This window comes from Cynocephalus volans, chromosome 1 (assembly GCF_027409185.1).
Source record: "Cynocephalus volans isolate mCynVol1 chromosome 1, mCynVol1.pri, whole genome shotgun sequence".
In the NCBI taxonomy this organism is placed as follows: Eukaryota; Metazoa; Chordata; class Mammalia; order Dermoptera; family Cynocephalidae; genus Cynocephalus; species Cynocephalus volans.
The window spans coordinates 196,250,152-196,272,118 of NC_084460.1; the positions used below are offsets into that span (position 1 = coordinate 196,250,152).

General features: G+C 40.5%; 1 protein-coding gene and 1 non-coding gene across 27 annotated transcripts in view; one reads left to right on the forward strand and one right to left on the reverse strand.

The window, feature by feature from the left end:
* CLASP1 (cytoplasmic linker associated protein 1) overlaps positions 1-21,967 on the forward strand; it is a 277,667-nt gene that overhangs the window by 98,247 nt on the left and 157,453 nt on the right. For all 26 annotated transcript variants that reach the window (XM_063079348.1, XM_063079329.1, XM_063079319.1 and 23 more), the window contains 5 exons: positions 3,110-3,188; positions 4,690-4,793; positions 5,796-5,887; positions 7,793-7,868; positions 16,449-16,546. In XM_063079348.1, coding sequence (XP_062935418.1) covers positions 3,110-3,188; positions 4,690-4,793; positions 5,796-5,887; positions 7,793-7,868; positions 16,449-16,546 — 449 coding nt within the window. The remainder of the gene's footprint in view (positions 1-3,109; positions 3,189-4,689; positions 4,794-5,795; positions 5,888-7,792; positions 7,869-16,448; positions 16,547-21,967) is intronic.
* On the reverse strand, positions 2,448-2,574 carry LOC134365935 (U4atac minor spliceosomal RNA). Its single transcript, XR_010022209.1, has one exon. It is a non-coding gene; the product is annotated as a U4atac minor spliceosomal RNA (small nuclear RNA).

Genomic DNA, 21,967 nt, shown 5'->3' on the forward strand with positions numbered 1-21,967 from the left:
CCATCCCTGGCAGCAGCTGCACTCCCCACACCTTTGAAGGCACTCTTGCCCTGCATGGAGGTCTTCTCTTCCTTGGATGTGAGGCCATCTCTTTCCAGATGTAGCCCCATCTTATGGGAAGTCTTCTCTATCAGCCCAATTCCTGTTGCCCTGGGACTCTTCCATCAGCACCTGTCATCCACAGTGGATGCTAGTGACAGTGATAGTAGCCAGCGTATGTGTAGTCCAGCCTTTCCCATGTGCCAAGCCCTATTTCAACCACTTTACATACACACTTTATTTAATCCTCACAACAACCTCTGAGGTAACTGTTATTTTCCCTAGTTCACAGATGAGGAAATTAAGGCACAGAGAGGGTTTTACAAGTAATAAATAATTAGAGTGGTCTTCTGGGCAAGGTCTTTTTTCATGTATCCCCTTCTTCAGAAGGGAAATGGAGACACTGAGGGCCTGACCTCGAAGATAAACTGAGGCTGACTGGGGCTGTGACTACAGGAGAACTAGACAACGGTGTGTGGCAAATCCCCCTGCTTCCTTCTAAAGTCCAATCATTTAGTCTGCCGTGAAGGTGTCTGGAATTGTGTTCTGTCCTTTCAAACTGGCACCCTTGACCACTCCTGTCCTGTTTCTCTGGGGTTTGGCTGCATCTGCCAACTCAGCTTCCTTACGAAGTCCAGAGACTTCCCAGTCCATTTGGGCGAGGCATTTTGAAACTTTACTGTGTAGGACTTAGCTAGGTCTGCTGCGGTCAGCCCTATCAAATAAACCGCCATTCTGCAAACGCTGAAAAGCCTGCCTTCCCCCAGATTTCATGGGTAGGTTAGTCAACATGGGCGGTCATATCTGAAAATACAATAGTCCTCTTAACACCTTAGTCTTGAATGATTTATGAAGGGATGTGCTGGAATCTGAAGGCAGCATTATCAGTATTTCTGTAATGACTATACCCTGCCTCCAACCAGTAATGCAACCATACAGATGCTTAGGATTTTATTAGGGGAAAGCCAATTCCAATTAAGTGATGGGCTGCTCTTTTTAAAAAATACTTCATTTTATTTCGGATTAGAACCATTTTGGATTTACAGAAAAAATGCAAAGATAAGTACAGTGTCACTATATACCCCGTACCTAGTCTACCTTTTATACTTGTTATGTCTAACATTAGCATGACATATTTGTTACAATTAATGAACCAATATTGATACGTTAACTAAAGTCCATATTTTAATAATATTTCCTTAGTTTTTACCTAAGGAAAAATGTCAGTTTTCTTTCCAGAACCCCATCCAGGATACCATATCACATTTAGTTGTCATGTCTCTCTTGGCTCCCCTTGGCTGTGACAATTTGTCAGACTTCCTTGTTTGTGACGACTTTGACGGTTTTGAGGAGTACTGGTCAGGTGTTTTGTAGAAGCCTCTCTACTGGAATTTCTCTGGTGTTTTTCTCATGATTAGACTGAGGTTTATGGATTTGGGGGAGGTAAAGTGCCGTTATCATCATCACATCAAGCATACATACTCCCGACTTGTTGATATGGACCTTGATCATCTGGCTGAAGTGTTTGTCTGGTTTCTCCACTGTATAGCTCCTCCCTCCACTTCCATACTGTACTCATGGAAGGAAGTCAAAGTGTGATACCTAATCCTCTTTGGCTCTGAAGCTAAGTCATTGTTTTAAAGTATTTTATGCCATTATTTTAAAAAAAATCTGTCCACAAATCAGCATTTTCTTCTCTTTATAAGCATTTTTTAAAAAATCACTTCCTTTATTATCAAGTAGCCAATTCCTTGTAAGGGCAGTTTGGGTATTGTGCCGATTATTGAGCATATTCGAATGCCTTCAGTGTTGAGGCAGTGCATTTCAAAGCTGACTAGAGAAGTCTGCAGTTTTTGCTTTTGCTAGGTGCAAAACGCACGGGCAGACAGTATGCCAGGAATCATAATTACCGCCCCAGTCTTGTTAATTTGTTCTGTATGCACACTGGGCGTTGCCCCAGCTCTGTTTGAACAATGTTGAAATGAAATTGCACGATGCAAAACTGTTTCCTATTGAAGCAAGGTTTATTTAGTCTTTAAAAGATGGCTATCGGACTTTTTTACAAAGAGCTCGATATTTGAAATTTTATCTGGAATAGAAAAGGCAGATTGAGAAACCTGAGTCTTATTTCGAAAGTATGTCTGGGCTATTGGGCCAGCTAAGCGTTAAGCGTGGATTTGGGAAGCTAGATGAAACAAAGTTGGAAACTTGAAACGCATTGTTAGTGCAGAAGTGGAGCAACGTCTCTGCCTGGAGAACTTCTGTAGTATTAAGTGTTTTGGATTAAGTATTTTGAGGGACTATTCGGTCCCACTATTCGTTGGTGACATTTACCTCATACGATTTTCTGAGAAATGAAACAAAAACTACCCTTATAACTTTAAAGTCGTGGAAAAGAGGTTTTTCTTTTTTCCAAAAATTGCACCAAATTAAAGCAAAAGCTTTAATTGATGCGGGTGTGTTGTGTAGGCGTTAGCAGTACTGCCCTCACTAAACGCTCATTGGACAGTAGCGCAACCCCAAGAAAAGGATGGTTGTCGTGGATGGTGCATGCGCTGCAAGCAGGAAGCGCCAGTAACAGGTTGGGTTGTGGTGACTAATTAGCGCATCCAGCCCTAACCGGTCTGGTACGTAGCATACCTCCAGCGACCTTAGCTCTCGACGTAAACCGCATTTCCTTGTTTCCTGAGGCTTCTGAAGGGGGTCTCAAACAGCCGTTCGGTTTTACCCAGAAGACCACGCGCCGGCTGCCTGAAAATTTGCATGCGCGCCTAGCCGGGGCGGGGCCGTGGCGCGCCCCGGAATTCTGCGGCTGGAGCCCGCGGGTTTCACCGAGCTGTGGCTTCTTTTTTTTTCGTGTCTCGCCACGAAGTATTTTCTATTATAATTATAAATACAGCTCATTTTGTGCAAGAGCATCCTTCCTCTTGCTAATCAGTTTACGGCATGCGCGCTCCGGGCTGTCGGGCCATGTTGGGATCAGAAATGTGGGGGCGACCTCGGAGCGGGTGGGCAGGAGCTCTGCACCCTAGGCCGGCCACTAACGGGCTTGCGGTGTTTCCTGTTACAGGTGGTTCTTCTGGGCATGGACATCCTGTCCGCCCTGGTGACCCGGCTGCAGGATCGCTTCAAGGCGCAGATTGGCACAGGTGAGCTGTGGGCAGGTTGTGCAGCGGGCCCCCAGACTGTCCACCGTCCAGCCCCCCGCCCTTCCCTCAGTCTCTCCAATTCCTCTGCGTAGTTGCACCCAGCCCTTCCAGCCAGCTTCCCTGCTCCCCATTCCAGCCTCCCCAGCTGGGGCTGCACCACCAGACCCACTGCCTCATTGCACCCAGTGGCATTTTTTTTACCTGCTCCTCCCCTTTCAATACCTTCTGCTGATATCTTCGTGTTCTAATATGGAACATTAATAATACATGTACTCATACAAAATACTGCTGCCAATTTTATTTCTTATACAAAATTAGCTATTACCCTTTAGTGTCAACCACGTAGTTTGCCCCCGAACCTTCGCTTTATTGAGAGTCAGTTTTCTTTGAAAAGTCCTGCAATACAGGGCCAATTTTATTTTTCCCCAGATGATTGTTATTGGCATTACTATTTTTACCTTGATTGTAAATGTCATTTACAAGTGTGTAGTAAGAGCTCACTCTCTTATTTTGGATGGAAAACAATATGTCAGCAAATTGAAACAAAAACCACATTTCGTAGATTTAGACATCTCTAAATTCCTGATCTCTGGTATTTCATGATAGCAGTATAAACACTAAGCATCTCTGTGCAAACATTTTCTTATAGAATTTCAGTTGGTATGCTTGTATTTGTTATTTTCTGTTAATTTTCTGATCAAAGTGCTCCTTTAGAAAAAGTGGTGAACTGTTTTTCCATTCTACCACTGAGTGTCTAACTACAAATTTTTTTTTTTTTTAATTTTTAGAAATTTGACGCTTTTATAGTGTTCTCTTGCTTTCCAAATTAGCTGACTTATTCAGGAACATCTCTTTTAGTAAGATTTATAGATGCTCATAAGAAACAAGTATGAGGTACTTTTAAAAGTTCCTAGAAAGATTCATATTATCTTTTAATTTATTTTTCCACAAAGTTTTTGAAGTACCCTCATAAGCTGACCTCTGGTATACAAGTGTCCTTGGAGCACTTGTGGGATGGTCCACATTTTGGGTGTGTAAGGAAGAGTGGGAGCTGGGCTCTGTCTGATGTGAGGTATGTAAAATTGAGAACACACAACTCAGGTGAAGTATAGATTGAAGCAAAGTGCCTGCCCTACGTACCGCCAGGCAGATATGCTGGAGCCCTTCTCAATTTCCTTTTGTGTTGACTCTTTCCTGCTAATGTCTTCCATTTTAGTATTTTAGCAGCTTGTGAATATGTTGGGATCTGGCTGGAGAAAAGTGGGGTACGGAAGAAGACAAATAGTATGTTTGTGCATGCAAAGGATTTTGCAGATTCTTGTGGTATCTTTCATGGATTCCAGCAGGGAGAGTACAGACACGAGCAAGGATGGGTGGTTTTAGAATGAGGTGCATCATTTAGGCCAGGGTTTTGTGTTCTGAGTAAATTGAAATAACAACACTTGATGACCATGGGTCCCCAAATAGGTTTTCATTTGATCGATTTCCATTTTGATTTCAGTGCTGCCAAGTCTAATCGACAGACTGGGAGATGCTAAAGACTCTGTGAGGGAGCAAGACCAAACTCTGCTGCTAAAGATCATGGATCAAGCTGCTAATCCCCAGGTAGAGCAAAAGAAGTGTTCAGGGTCCAGCTGTGTATGTGTGTGTACTTGCATAGTGTGAGTCCATATTCTTAATTTCTTTTAAGCTGATGTATAATAGAGGAAAATTTTTTTTATTTTTTTTTATTTTTCTTTTATTTTTTAAATTTTATTTTGTCGATATACATTGTAGCTGATTAATGCTCCCCATCACCAAAACCTCCCTCCCTTCTCCCTCCCCCCCTAGAGGAAAATTTTATAGCATTTAACCTGCCCCCCCCATACAAGATATTGAAATCAATAATATGTAGCAAAAGGCATAATTTGAATAAATTAGTGGATTTAACATGGCTATTTAACTTGGATATTGAATAAATTAGTGGATTTAAATGCTTGATTTAATCCATTAGACTCTTTAGCTCATTTATGTAACTGAGTCTCCGTTTCTCTGAAAAGAGGCTGCTGTGGTGTCTGGGGAGTCAGGAGGCCTGGCTGGAGCCCTGGTCCCTGTCTTCTAGTGAGCTGGGGCTGCTGGGGTGGATGTACACAGCCCCATCTTCCAGGGTCCCACTGTCCATTGTTAGAGAAAGGGGGCTCTGGGGGTGATCAGAAAAAACCTTCCCAGGGAACATGAAACTTAAATTGATCTTATAAATGAGCAAGTGTTTGACTTGTGGGCAGGGTGGGGAAAGCTGTTGCAGGCAGACAGCAATGTGAGTATGTGATCTCTGGCAAGTCACTTGCTGTCTTTTGGCCTCACTTTCTTTATCCATAAAATGGGGACAGTTATACCTCCTTTTCATCATTGTTGGGAGAATTAAATGCAATTATATAAAGGAATGTGTTTTGAAAATTTTAACTTGGTATGCTTCATTTTCCAATATTCTCTTGAAAGAGGTAAATGGGTTGTTACAGGATAGGACTGATTTGGCACCTGTTAAGAGGCTCCTCTTCCATTTATCCTTTACTAAGTGAAAGGCTGCAGAAGTCTTCTCTCTTCTCACCTGTTCTTTGTCTTCTGCAGTATGTGTGGGACAGAATACTTGGAGGCTTCAAACACAAGAATTTCCGTACTCGAGAAGGCATCTGTCTCTGCCTTATTGCAACACTGAATGCGTAAGTCTGGGATAAACTTGAAATTTTTACTTGGTTGAAGCTTTTTAAAAATTTTTATTTTAAAATAATTATAGATATACAGGAAGTTGCAGAGAAATGTAGTGGGATGTCCCGCGTCCCCTTCACCCATCTTCCCCCAGCGTTAACATCTTGCATAACTAAAGTACAGTGGCAATACCAGGAAATTGCTATGGATGCAATCCGCAGAGTTCATTCAGGTCTCTCTAGTTATACACACAGGCATTTGTGTGTATACACGACTGTACCCCCACCAGGGCTCCCTCTTGCTGCCCCTGTATAGCCATACCCTAACCCCTGGCAACTACTACTCTTGTTCTCTATCTCCATGATTTTGTCATTTCAGGAACATTATATAAATGGAATCATGCAGTATACAACCTTTTGAGATTGTCTTCACTCAGCATAATTCCCTTAAGGTTGCATGTATGTTGTTGACTGTAATAGTAGTTCATTTCGTTTTATGGCTGAGTAGAATTCCATGATATAGATGTGTCACAATTTGTTTAATTATTCACCTATTGAAGAACATTTGGGTGATTTTCAGGTTTTGGCTATTACGAATAGAGCTGCTGTGAACATGTGTGTTCAAGTTTCTGCATGGACATAAGTTTTCATTTCTCTTGGATCAGTGCCCAAGAGTGCAATTGCTGTGTTATTTGGTAAATCTATTTTTAGTTTTAAAAGAAACTACCAGACTATTTTCCAGAATGGCTGTACTATTTTACGTTCTGACCAGTAATGTATGAACTATCCAGTTTCTTCATGTCCTTGCTAGTTTGGGATGTTATCACTATTTTTTATTTTAGCCATTTTGATAGGAGTGCAGTAATATCTCATTGTGGTTTTAATTTGTATTTCTCTAATGGCTGTTGATGTCAAACATTTTTACATGTGCTTATTTGTAAGAGAAACTTTTAAAATTAAAAATTTCAAATCACTTCGCTTTTTTTGATTATGAAAGTAATATTGAATATACCAGAAAAATTTATGTAAGGAAGAAAATAAAGAATCCTGTAATTCTACAACCTTCAGATAACTATTGTTAACATTTGGTATGTTTTATTCCAGCCTATAAAATTATATTATTTTTCAAAACAAAATCGGGATTATAATGTTTATAATTATTATAATTATGTTTGTAAATTTTTTCTCTCACTCTGTTAGCCTTTTCAGTGCCATTAAATTTGGCCATATGTGGCTGAAGCTTTGAAAAATATTTCTAGCCTTTGATCGCAGTAGTTCCACTTCTAGGAATTTATGCTAAGGAATTAGTCATATTAACCAGGAGATTTGTATTCACAAAGGATATTTGTGACAGCAGTGATCATGATGGTAGAGTTGGGAATAATGTAAAAGATCTCCAGTATGCATAAAGCAGTGATTAGTTGGAATGCCCTGCAACCATTCGATCACAATCTTTCCATTCAGCAGGGTTAACTGAATGTCCAGGGAAGCAGAGAGCTGTACCACAGCACAGGGGAGAGCTAAGAGGGACCCTCAAAGGACTTGCAGTTTAGTTGGGTACACTGAGCTGGGCAGAACAGGAACTGTGACATGACAAAGCAGTGATGCAGAGACAGCATTTGAGAGTCAGGCTGTGGGGAGGCCAGGGCTTGAGCTCAGCTCTAAAAACGTAGGGCCCTATAAGAGAGAGCCCTGGATGCCAGCATGATGACTTGTCCATGAGAAGCCACTGGAGGGTTTGAACTCTGTGCAAAAGGGCTGTCGCCATGCATTTACTTAGGAGCCAGCATGGATGGGACAGAGAGAGCCTTGGTGTGGGGAGGTGATAGGGCCTTGGGGAGTTAGAGGAGGGTGGTGTGGGCAGAGGCACCTTTCTTTCCTTTGTTCCCACTTACAATAAAGCATACCTTTTGTTTGCAGCTCTGGAGCACATACTTTAACACTAAGCAAGATCGTGCCACATATATGTAACTTACTTGGAGATCCAAACAGCCAGGTGAGTTGGAAAGAAAATCCTGGGGGAGAAAAATCATTGGTTATAGACCATTCAGATGCATTTTGTTGTTCTGTGTATACCCAATAGGTGAGTGGGGCTTTGTTCATCTTTGTAGATCTCTGATGATTGTTTACGGTATCAGCTACCCATTAGCGTTTATGAAATATTGGTAAATGTGGTGACCCCTCTGCCCTCTTCTGTACATAGGCTGAGAAATCATCAGCCTATAAATTGTTGTCATCCAAACCAGCCTTCTGCTCTGCAGCCAAAAGCAGTGGGGATGGAGGAAGAGAATTTGTGCTGATTGTGTTGCCTCTTGGTGGTGGGGGGAATAACTGGAAAGGGGCCTGAGGGGACTTTTCTGAGGTGAAGGAAATGTTTATATTTTGCTTTGTGTGGCAGCAACATTGTTGTTTATTTGTGGAAACTCCTGAAAGTGAACTCTTAAGAACTGCATGTTACTTTATGCAGATTTTACCTAAATTTAAGAAAAAGAAAAGTACTGCTTCCTAACATGAGGGTGGGAGAGGAGTTGGTCATCTGCTCTGTGAATAGCTACCAGGCACCTCATGAAGCTTTCCAAGTCTGGGCTCTGGAAATGCCAGCTCTCTTGCCCAGAGTCATTTTTATTATGTCAGCTCATACAAATGGAAAAGAAAGATACTTCATTAGATAAAGGGGCAGAAAATGGAACAGTAATTTACAAAAGAAATGTACATGGTGAACATGGATCTCATTTTAAATCTTGATTGATAATTGCTAACTTTCCCTGCAAAGAGATTGTGTGGGGCTCCCCTCCAGTGCACTTGCCCCAGCTCCTTCCCATCTTTGCTGTTAGTTCCATGCGCATCTCCCCCTTCTCTGTAGGGTCTGTTGTGCGGCTTCCCTCCCTCCTTTTGCCTGCCCTCTTCTTTGTCTCCCCTGTTTGCCCTCCTTTCTTCTTTTCACTTACTACTCTTACCCAGACTTGCTGAAAATATCTGGCTTTGGAAATATAATTTTAGGTATTTTTATTTACTGAATCATACTTTATATTCAACATTAATTTAAAAATAAGTTGAACTATTTTTAAGAAAAGATTCTAAATTACAAAATAGATTATTTTGCCTCTCCCCACCCCCATTTGTGGGTCTTATTTCCATTTTTTTTTCTGTGGATGAATCCTTTATAGAGGTCACACTGAGGACATCACCGCTAAAACATGATATCCTTTAGAAGAGCAGAAAAGCCAGCTCGGCTGGCTGAGATTATTTGTTTCTAATTGAGATGCTTAAGTTGGCCAAACAGGTGATGTAAATATTCACACTGGGCCTGGAGGAGACCTTAGAGCCTGGGGGTAGGTGGTGGGGGACTGGCTTCCCAAGTGCACTTCATTTGAGGAGACAGTATAAAAACCAGAACAAACAGGAACTGTCTAGGATGACAACATGTGACACTGTTTAACATCTGTTATGGGGAGGGGGATAAACTCCAGTACAGGGTATCACCATGCAATACTGTGCACCACACTGCAGTATATTTCAAACAGTCACCTTATTTCCCTCTTTTCCCCTCCTCTTCCTTTTCTTCCATAACCGTTTACTGAGAGCTTATGCAATGGGCCTGCCTTGTCTGTGTGGACACTTGGGCTTTCTGGAGTGGGTGGGGGGAGGGAGGTTACTAGCTTAGTTTTGTTTTTGAGCCTCAGATTTTATTTCTGTAACTGAGGTGGATACCATCCTCCTGAGGAAAGTGGAGGAAAGATCTCTTTCTCCTAGGACCCTCCACTGATGTATATTCAGTATCTCCCCGCCTGAAAGATCACAGGTTCTATGTAGATTTAGAGGGACATTGGGAGGGGAATGTTAAGAACATATAAAATTTTGCAACAGTTACATTCTCGTCCTTGAAGCTATTCAGATAACTCTCCAAGAATGTCCACTTCTGAAGTTTTCTGCTAGAGGAAGCCTCGGTTAGCAGCCCCATCCTCATTTACTACCAGCCTTAGAAATTTAGAAGGTTCATAAAGAATCTATAGAAAGGAGACAGAAAGGGACTAATCTGTTTTGTGTTCGGTTGCTCTTTGATTTGACTTTTCTCCTTTAGGTCTAGAGAAGGGGTTAACTTGGCCTCTTTAGGGATTTTAAACAAGGTTTTCCTTATTTTGGAAATAGCACAGATAAAATTTCAAGTGATCAGTACAATCCCACATTGTGAAAATGTTTTTCAATTGTTTAAGAGTTTAAGATAGTGTTGAGTTTGGAACAGTTTGATATACCGTTTTAAAGCTGCCAAATGGTAGAGTATGTTTAAAACTTTGAGCCATCTAGTACAGTTCTAAGAAGCCTAGATTGTAAACACGGGGCCTGGCATTGCTCCTTGCTTTGCATTTAACAGCTAGCTGACCTTGGTGGCCACATGGACCTTGAGCCTCAGTTTCCCCTTTAAAGTGGGGCAGTGATAAGTACCTCACTCCCCACTCCCTGTGAGGATGCTTCGGAGGGTGACTGTTCTAAGGTGCTGGAGTGACCTTTTGGTCCAAGCAGAAGAGCCTTAGAAGAGCTGATTTACTCAGCAGTTTCCTCATAGTCTGATGGTCATTGTCATTTGCAGAAATCACACACCTACCACGACGGTGGGTTTCTGAGAAACTCTTAGATGTAGTGTTTTGAATATATGAAAATACTTAATTGTAGGATAGCATTAGTGTCTTGAAATGTATTTGTGATATTGTCATAGCATACTTTTCTTACACCAAACTCTGGCAGCCCTGTTATAGACTAAACCTACCTCTGTGTACCAAAATTAGTATCATTACCAAAAATCAAGTGTTCCTGGACTCATTATTGGTAGTAATAAACAACTTAAAAAGAAAAGTAATATCTTTAAATGAAATTGCATCTTACTGCTCTATATAATCATCATAAAGATTATGTAAGTTTTCTAGTGAAAGAGCAAGGAGATAGTTTCTTTTTTATAGGATGGGAAATGTGAGACTTGTTTAAAATGTTTCATTGAGCCGAAAATTCAAGTTACCACTTCTTGCTTAGTATCTTTATCAGGTGCTTGTAAGCCCCGAGGCCTTGGCCAGGAAGTTGTAGCCTTTAGTGGTTTTGTGGGTTGAGTCCTAGGCCTGTGTGCCTCTGATTTTGAGAAAGGTCTTATTAATTGTTTTGTTTGTTTTTTCTTTTCCCCCTCATCTGTAAAATGAGGTTGGTGCTCGATGGGCAGCTTTCAGTACTCTGTAGCAGACAGGATTTGCATCAGGACATTCCAACCTGAGCACTCTGAAAATAATTCGTATATTCACATCTGCCTTAGGAATGTTTGGTCTGCACATATATTTGTGCGTGCATGTGCATATGCACCCCACACCCCCGGCTTTACATCTCCCAGAAATTCTACCACCCCACTCCCTGATACAAATAGAGTTAGTTAATCATTCCTCCTTCCTCTGAAAATGAATGTGGGTCACATGTTCTTCTGCTCTTGCCCTTTATTTTAATCTTTTCATCAGTCTTTCCTACTAGTCTCTGAACCTTGAGGGTCAGGACTGTAATTTGTTCCTCTTTACAGTCCCAGGATGCCCTATAACTATTTGAATAACTTTCCCTTCTTCTCTCAGTCTCATACCAGAAAAAACACTTGTGTTAGCACTGTTACTGCCCGACTGCCTGAATAGTAGTCAGGCAGTCCTGACTACTAGTAGTCAGAAGTCTTGCTCTTCATTTACCTACAGCAAATGCATGGAGAATCCTCACAGTTTAGGCAGCCACCAGCATCGCCTGACTTGGTGTTCAAAATGAACTAGGTTAATCACTCTCTTGCCTTATAGTATGCACATTCATTTTCATAGTGGTCTGAGTGCAGGGTGACTCAGCTTCAGAAGCTTCTCAGAGTGGGCCACAGGTGCAGAGATTGTGTGGGTTAGGATGCTTTTGACTACAAGTAACTGAAAACCCAACTCAGAATCACTAGAGCAATGGAGAAATGCATTTTCCTGCAGTAGGGAGTTCTGGGGTTTGTTAGTAGCTCACTGATATCCTCGGAGACTTATTTAGAGTCTTGGCCATCTCAGCCCGTGGGCTTTGTTTTCTACAGCTCTCCTTGCGGGCACAGCACAGGTGCAGCCGGCCTGGTGGATGGGAAGCTGTTACTTCACGAACTCTTCTGTTTTTGACTTTCCATACTGAAGAGGTTCAACCATACACAGAAGTAGTGAGAATGACATAATGCATCCCCATGTACCATCGTCCAGCTTCAGCAGCTAATTAGAGAGGGCCAAGTTAGTTTCATCTGTTTTCCATCCCTGTCCCGTTGTTTGAAGCAACTTTTAGATTATTTTGAAGCAAATCTTAGGCATCATTTACTTTTTAAATACTATTAAAGATAGGAACTTTTATTCTTCAAAAACATAACTTTAATACCATTGTCATCTTCTGTCCCCAAAAATGAGTAATTCTCTCTTATCAGATACCCAACCAGCGTTCACTTTTCCCTGAGTGTCTCTTTCCAATAGCAGAGAAGTGTTCTCCAGATGCTTTCTCGCGGATTCTCCTCATTTTGTTGTCCAGAATTGCACCCCATGCCCTTTTGTGACTCAGTCGCTGGGAAGGGACGAGGAATATGTGATGGCCATACACTAGGGAGGATTTACCTCTTGAACTGAGAGCAGGCTTTTGTTCCTGGAGGTGTGGATTCTAGCACAGTGAGTGCTGTTGAAAGGATGGGGCAGTTGCTGTGATAAGGGCAGCTAGCAGTTTGAGACATCTTGCACAGTAGTAAATCCCTTATCTAGGTAAGAAAAGCTCAAGTTCTGCTTGAAAACCTTTGTTAGATCTTCAGAGCCCCTCAGCTGGCCTAGCAGGCAGATGAGATTGCATCTCAAGGGCCTCCCCGTGCTGGCTGCTGTCTGTCTCGCTGAGGAGCTTGGTAAACACCTTCAAAACTTAAGACACTGTAAAATGTCGGGTGACTGTTGTGGATGCAGTGCTCTCCCAGCTGGGCCAGCTGTGCTGACAGTGCTCGGGAGGGAGGGAGGAGGAAAGCCTCTGCTGAGGGCTAGACAGAGCTCCCTCTCTGCTCTGCCTCAACCACAGCCTGGGAGATGGTGGGGCTGCGGGGCCCTGTTGAGTCTAGGCAGGCCTTGTAGTGCCCACTCTCCAAGGCATCTGGCTGCAGGCTGTGCTGGTGTTCGAGAAAGACAGGGTGGATTTAGGGTCTCATCAATTTACAGACCACCTCCCTTTGCCCCCCACCCCAGGGCTGAAGCCCTCCCTTGAGCTTTTCGCTTTGTCAGAGGCCCTTGTTTTGACACCGACATTGGGGTGCAGAGTGCTAAAGTGAGAAGAACACAGGCCTGCACTCAGAGGGGTGGTTCAGAGCTGCACTCTGTCATTTAGCAGCTGCGGGCCTCGGGCAGGTAGCTAACCTCATCAGCCTCCATCCCCTCCTCTGTGTCATAGTAAACAGTGGTCCTGTGAGGAAGGAGGGAACACAGCCACACATTGGGGACCTCAGATTCTATAAAGCATTTACATAAAGCTGGCAGGTAGTGCTTCATATATGCAGTTCTTGTTTTTTGCAGTCCTAGTGGCCTAAAATTTTGAGAGGTTAGCAAGGAGAGGCAGTGTGAGACCAAGGTGGTCATATGTAGAAGTGGACAATGACGTAGTGTCTTCAGTCTCAACTGAATTGCTTATTTAATCTTCCTTTCTCAGTTGGAGTATTTGTATTTTATAGTACCAAAGAAAATTGTTCATTAGTATTTATTGAATGAATGGTAGTTTAGACCCTCAAATACTATCTGATCCCACAGCTTTCTAAGCCTGAGGAGTGATGATTTTAAAGCCTAAGGATGTTAGTTTAAATGATGTAGATAATGCTAGCCATTGTGTCGAGAGCTTTTTAGACACAATGTATAGGTCATAGACAACTGGCCTAAAAGCAGATTTTAGCCTACAGACTGGTGTGTGTATGTGCATGTATGCATGTGTCTGCAGAATGTTTTCATTTTACACTCAAGAGTTCTGGGTGATTTTACGTTGGGGAGATTTACATTTCTGACTTTTCTCCAAAGATTAGAAGGTGTGGCAAAGCTGCACCTGCATTCCTCGCAGCTGAGTGGAGTAACCTGTGTGCCTGAGCCCCCATAGCCTCTCTTCTGTGTCTGTCAGCAGGGCCCGTGCCAGTGCCTTTTTCGTCCCTACCCAGCCTGCTCCACTTATCTCGTTACTGTCTGGCTCATGTAGGCATTTCAGTTCGCTTTCACCTAGTAGGCACTCAAATGTTTGTTGAATGAATCTGCTATTTCCTTCAGTCCTCAAAGCAACCCTCAACTTACAGAGGAGGAAGGAGTTGAAATGTTTTGTATAAGGTTACAGTGTTCCTGAGTGGCCGAGTAAGTCCTTAGGACTACTTTTTTGACCCTAAAACTAGTAATTTTTCCACTAAATCTCTTAAACTGTTTATGGCCCAGACTTTCTAAATAGCTGACTGGATATCAATTACTCTTTAAGGAGAACACCCAATGTGATTTGCTCTAAGCAGATGTTTTCACCAGAAAGTAAACTGAGGTGATGTATGTATTACTGATATTCAAGACACAGTGTGTTGACCACCTTTGTAATCATGCATTTGTCAATGTAAAAATGTTCCCTAATGTTAGAAAATTTTTTTACCACAATAAATTGATGATCTCTGTTAGTCTGCTCCAGCTGCCATAACAAAATACCATAGACTGGATGGCTTAAATGACAGAAATTTATTTTCTCACCATTCTGGAGGCTGGAAATCTGAGATAGGGTGCCAATATGTTGGGTTCTAGCAAGGGCTCTCTTTCTGGCTTACAGATGGCTGCCTTCTCACTATGTGCTCACGTGACCTCTTCTTTTTGTGCACATAGCTCTCTGGTTTCTTTGCCAGAAATCCTCATTTCTTTTCCAGAAATCTTCATTTCTGTTCCACTAGTCCTCTTATTTCGGGGCCCCATCATTGTCACCTCATTTAACCTTAATTACCTCCTTATAGGCCCCATCTCCAAATACGATCACATTGTAGGTTAGGACTTCAACATTTGGATTTGGGAGTAGTGGGGAGGACACAGTTCAGTCCGTAGCATAAGGTTTGGGTGACAAGATAATATGGCTTAGGATTTGCCTTTTTCCACCAGAAGAGGGAAAAATTTTTGAGTAAAACCTGTCATATAACACTTAAGTTGAAGGGTAGCCTATAGTATTTCAAATCGTAAATTGTTGTTTGTATCTCTACTTCTTTTCTCTTTCCTCCATTCTCCATTACTTTGGTTTCATTGCTTGAGACCAAATCTAAAATCATGTTGCTTCCCCGTCTTTGCCTACTGAATTAAGTACATACCTCCACCCCACAGACACCTCCTGGCCTTAGTTCTATTCTATATTTTATATTATTCCTACCTTTTTATTTGCAAAATTTTAAACCTGCAGAAAAATGGAAAGAGTAGTATAGTAAGCACCCATATTTACCAGTTAACATTTTGTCACATTTGTTTTTTTAACCTCTATATGCATACAGACATACACACAGACATAGTTTGGGGTTTTTTTTTCCTGAACCATTTGAAAGTAACACAGATACAATGATCTTTTTACCCCTGGATGCATCAGTGTATGTCATCTAATAACAAGGATATTTTCTTATATAACCACATGTAGTTTTCACACCCAAGAAATTTAACATTGATGCAATGATATTAATATACAGTCCGTATTCAAATTTCCCAAGTTAAAAAAAAAATTCTTCCTGTCTCTTAAGCCTGATTACATGCTGCTTTCTTAGTTTGTATTTGCGTCTGGCCAGACCGGCTTTCCTGCTCTTCCTGAAGCATGTGTCAGTGTCCCTGCTTGCATGTGTCTCTGCTTGCGTGCCTTTGCACAAGCTCTGTCTTGTTTGGAGCCTGTCTTCTTGCATCTGGACCTGCTGAAATCCTGAACTTCCAAGCATATTTCAGGTGGTTCCTTCCTCTTCCATAAAGCATTTCTTGACATCCTCTGATGTGATTGCTCCCTCCTTTAAACTATGTGAGCTCTTTGTGCTCTTGAGTCATGTTTATCGCATCCTTCCCTGTATTGAATGTAGAATTTATAGACTTTTTTTTTTTAAAAAATCTCCTTTTTAGGACTATGAGTTTCTCGAATATGGGGCTCTGTGTGGCCTGTACTAATTTTTGTTGCTCATTAAGTATTTGTTTAATTGACTTAAATCTAGAATTTTGGGTTTTTTTTTTTTAGTAAAATTGATTTATTTGTTGTTTCTCTGTTTTGAAAAAATGGTCTGAAAATTATAGTCTCCTAAAATCATCTTAAAGAATGGAAAGAACTGAGGGATATAGACTTTAAGATGTACATAGGGGTAGGAACCTAAAATTTTTAAGCTTTGGAATTGTATCCGTAGAGTAAAAACTGTCAAACATGGCTTTATCTAGTCGAATATATATAAGGGATTGTCTTCACAATTGTTCTGGTAAATTGGTGATAAATTGGGGTGGTGCATAGCCTGTTCTATCCCAGCAGGAAGTGACGGGGAATGACAGAGCAGCTGTAAGATCTCTTCTTTTATATCTAGGTTCGAGATGCAGCAATAAACAGCTTAGTGGAAATTTACAGACATGTAGGAGAACGTGTGAGGGCAGATCTCAGTAAGAAAGGATTGCCACAATCCCGGTGAGTTCAGACATTTTTCCTTTCTTCTGCTCTTTACTCCCTACTCTTTTTCAGTCAACATCTTGGTTTGCGCTGTTTTTTTTGTTGCGGTAATTTTATTCAAAGAATATATGGTTACAGGGTCGGTGGTTGGAAATCTTGTCCAGATGATGCATCAGGGGTCCCTTCCCATTCTGCTTCCTTAAGAATAAGACTTTATTGCAAAGACATAGGTCAGGACCCATGCCACATACTGGTTTTCGAAGCACATTTAAAAGCAATTGGTGTTGAAAAATCCAGTCTCTTAAGGAAAATTGGAGGGCTCAGATGAGCGGGGAAGGCAGAGCTCATAAGAGAGGGCAATTTAAAGCCACTGTCATTGTTGGGAAAACAGGTCTTGAGCAGTGAAACCCTTTCCTGCTCCAGGGATGGCCTCACACCATGCTGTGCAGCTCATGTTGGCCCCAGGCCATGAACCCACCATCTTACACAGTTTGCATCTGACCAGTGGGCTTCCTGTGTATTATTGGAAGGTTACCATAGCAAACCAGCAGATCAGGGGAAAGGACAGGGTGAAACTGAGATCCAGGGAAGAGTTAACACAGCAGGCCCAAGGCTGCTGTCCTTGGAAAGGCCTTCTTACAAGGCTGGCCCCAGGTTGGCATCTGAAAAAGTGAATTTGGGGAGTGCTCCTTCCATTCCCAAAGAGTGGGCCAAGAGGGGCTCACTGTGTCCAAACTGGGCAATACTGTGTGGTTATGTTGCATTCTGCTTTCCTTCTGGGAATCTGGCATCTTGGTAGTTGCTGGGCAGAGGGTATCTATTTGACCAGCCCCCAATAAAAATCCCATGCACTGAGTCTCTAAGGAGCTTTCCCATTGTAGACAGTATTGCATTCATGTTGTCACTACTCAGTGCTGAGGGAATTAAATGGATCCATTGTGACTTCACCAGGAGAGGACTCTGGAAGCTCATGCCTGATTTTCCCTGGCTTTCAGCCCATGCACCTTTTCCTCTTGCTGATTGAGCTCTGTATCCTTTTGCTGTGATAAATCACAGCTGAGAGTAGGACTGTGCTAAGCCCTGCAAGTCCTCCTAGTGAACCATTAAATTAGTGGGTGATCCTGGAGATTCCAACACAGTGTGTGATTTAGATGAGGCCCTGAGGCATTGATGCCAGAGAAGGGGATGAAGCCATCTTTTCCAGCCTCCCAGTCACATGTCCCATGTTTTCTTCTATAGCCCTCTCCATTTTATTTATTTATTTATTTATTTTTAGGATACGTACATTTATTTGTTCAAATAACATTTACATAAAAATAACAGGTGAATTAACAAAATACTCTGTAGAAAGTAGGGCTTCAAATTTGCACAAAACTGGAGATGTAAAACATTAAAATTTACATATTTCATTTTATAATCTCTACAGTTATTTGAAGTAGCTCTCTAAAGTCTTCCAAAAGCATGCAAATATCGAATTAATTTCAACAGATGAAGATAAATAAACATTTCAAAGGCAAATTAATTTCTAAGCAAATCAGCAAGTCTATTTAATAAAAAAATCAAGAACAGAAATTAAATATCTAAGTTTAGCAACCTAAATTGCATAAAAAATCAATAAAAAAGAATATAAACACAAGGGCACTTCAGAAAGATTGTGGAAAAATATAATTGAAAGGTAATGGAAATCTTTCCATGAGGTCTTTTGTTTGTTTAAATTTTTCCTTTTTTTTTTTTTTTTGAAAAAAAAAGACTAAGATCATAGAAAATATATTTTCTGACCACAATAACAGAAGGAAATTTAGAAAACATAAACGTGTGGAAATTAAACAGCACTCTCCTGAATAAGCAATGGGTAAAAAGAAAAATCACAGGGAAATTAAAGAGTACTTTGAGATAAAGATCAAAGTGCAACATATCTAAATTTATAGGATGCAGGGTTCATGTAGTGCTTAGAGGAAAATTCATACTTGTAAACACCTATATTAAAAATAAGAAAAATCTCAAATCAGTAATGTAAACTTCTCCCTTAAGAAAATAGTAATATAAGCTTTTAAAAAAATATTAAATGTTAAAAAAGAAGCTACAGCAGGGCTTGGGCCTCAGAATAGGAATGAAGGTTTCTGCTATGTCACGTTACTTAAAATCCTTCCTTAAAATTCTAGACTGAAACAGAGAGAGTGGTCCTAGGGAAATAACGCATATCCTGCACATCTGTATTATAAACCTCTGGCAGACACAAATGCTTGGAGAACTAGGCTATTTAAAAACCTCAGTCTTGTGAGTGAAGCTGAAACTTCATGTTTGTTTGTGTTTATTACAAGACAGTTACCTAAGACCTAGCACTCTGAGGGTCAGGGGCTCTCATCACCTCCTTTATTTTGCTGGGGATGTGCCCACGTGGAATGGGGGTTTTAAGGTGTAATACCACTATTTGAGAAATTCAGTACCTGCTGTATGTAGTACCACATAGAGATGTCTGGATTACTTGAATATTCTAGACTTCTTTTGTGTCATTATAGGTTTTTTAGGTATTTTGTGAGCATAGTACATTTTTCAACTTAGTAAGAATCCATAGGACTAATAAAATATTGTAGAGTTTGCTTGATGCTTTCCAAAACTTGGATTTATTCCTGGAATAAAAATGTTACCCTCTTAAGAGTTTGTTCACCAACTGAGTGATTTATTTGAGAAAAATAAGATTAATTATATATCTAAGAAATATATGGTGAAAAAGAATGCCTTAATAAAATCAGCTAAATGATTTAAATAACACAAGTAGTAATCTCATTTGTGCAGCAGTTTTCTTTGTCCATTTCACAGTTGGGGAAAAAAGACCTGTACATTAACCTGCTTCACTTTGGAGGAGCTGAAAGTAGGGTTTTGGCCCAGAGTAGTTGAGCAGTGCACTTGCATTAGTGTTTGACCATTTTACATTGTTTTATATTATATGTGTTATTTTTATAGTTCATGCACATATGTTCAGGAAGTAAGTACATGATTCTAGCTATCATATGATATGGCTGTGTGATATTTTATGGCATGCTTAATTAGTAAAATGTAAACCACCTGTAACTCTTTGTGACTTACTTTGATAGACATGTGCTTTCAGCATACTTTGACATTCACTCTCACCCCATAAAGTCTTCCATAAAAATATTTAGTTAATATGGCATATTTTAGTTTGTGGGGTCACTGAGATTAAATTTCTTCTGGGACCATCATTTGGGAGCTAAGCTTCTAAAAAGCAGCAGCTTTAAACCTGAGGATAATTTAACTTATAAACAGAGCTGATATACACAAGAGTACTTCAAGAAGTTCATGGAAAGATTCATATTTTCTTAATTCTATCTTTCCAGGAACTTCCTGAAGTACCCTCATTTGTCATCTGACTCATTTTAACTTACATTGTGAACCTCATTTTAAAGCAGATTTCGTATTATTTATGTGTTTGCTATCTCAACTTATTTTTAAAATTAATAAATATCCACTAGATACTGTTACTTAATGATTATTTTGGAAAGGGAAAATTGATACTTTTTTGTTTTTAATATACTTTTTTTTTTTTTTTTTTTTTTAAGATGACCAGTAAGGGGATCTTAACCTTTGACTTGGTGTTGTCAGCACCACGCTCACCCAGTGAGCTAATCAGCCATCCCTATACGGGATCCGAACCCGTGGCCTTGGTGTTATCAGCATCACACTCTCCCGAGTGAGCCACAGGCCGGCCCTATTTTTAATATACTTGCTAAAGCTTAGTGTTAGAGGGGACCCAAGGCCAAAGCAGATGAGAAATTGCTGTGGCACATGCCTTCCCATGTTTATTTTTTGTCATAGTCATTTTAAAACACAGAGATTTAACTAGGATTATGAGATACATTTAGAGAAAGGCAGTGCTTTACCACTATTGCCATTTTCCACTCCTTAGAGGCAAACACTATAAACTGTTTTTATTGATTCTCTTGTTATTTACTGCTCTGTCTCCTAATAATATGCATGTATTGCTATTTAAAATTTTTGTCACTGTTAAGAATTTTATTTCCCACTGTGAAGGGTGAATTTCGGCTCTCTTTCCTCTTGACTTTCCTCATGTATGCTTGGGATCTCCTCATCTACCAAATATAGTCATATTTTAATTTTGCCAAAGACAATGTCTAATTTATGTTATGAATATGTATGCTATTCACAGTTCACTAGCAATATTAGAGAAACTGTGATTACCTTTTCTTTTACAACTTTTTTTTCCCTGGAGTTAATAATTGTTTTATTTTTCATTTGCACAATTGTTTATGTACTTATCGCATACAAGTACTTTCAACATACTAACCTCTCTGCCATTTGTTTAAGTCCCTTGAGCCTCTTTTAGTCTGGACTGGCTGATTGACTACCTTCAGTGCTTCTTACACACTCAACATCCTGATGTTTGTCTCTCTCATCATGCTGGGGCTTCACTTCACCTTTCTGTGCAGATGTATCTGCCGTTTCTTGGAGACCACATCATTTTTCTTTTTTAACCTTGGTTTACTCTCATTTAATTGTGCATATCTGCCAGTAGCTTTCTGAGAAAAGGTATGGAGATGGAGAATATTTTGAGTTTGAGAATATACTTTTCTATCCTGACACTGAAAGTTTGGAATCTAGGTTGGAAATTATTTTCATCCAGAATGTTAAAATTAATGCCCCATTGTGTTCCATCTGTAAGTATTTCCATTGAGAAGTCCAAAGTCATTCTGATTCTTCACCTTAGGTAGGTAACTTTAATTTGTTTTGGGAAGATGTAGTATCTTCTCTTTGTCCCCAGTGTTTGTCTGAAACTTTATGATGATGGATCTTGTATGAGACTATTTTCATTTACTGTGCTGGGCTCTTGGAGGGCTTTTCAGTCTGGAACCTTATGTCATTCAGATCTGGGCAAATTTCTCTAAAAATATAATGATAAATATTCGAATATTATGATGATCACTTCTGCCTTTCTTATTTTCTCTCTCCCATTTCTTCTGGGAGAGTTTCTCAAGTTTATCTTCCAACATTCCATTGGGTATTTGATTTTCTTTCTTGTTCTCACTTCTAAGATCTTTTTTGAGTTCATTGTATTTTACATTTTGATAGCACCCTGTTTGCTTTTCTATTCCCAAAAAGCTTCCTGGAAATACAATTCACATACCATAATTCTCACTCTTATTAAATGAACATTTTAATTGAACAATTCATTGGTTTTTAGTATATTCACAAAGTTGTGTGGAGAGCTGGAGTTAGCGTCTGGAGCTCACAGACCCCTCTAGCCTGTTCACAAACCCTTTACATACAGGTCTACGAGCGAGATGACCAGACAAACAGTCCTTGGAGCCTTGGTTGAAGAAGGAATAGTCTTTATTCAGCACACACAACACCATGAGCTAAGCAGTCCACAGAGAAACTCAGAAACTCAACTGCTACGAGCAA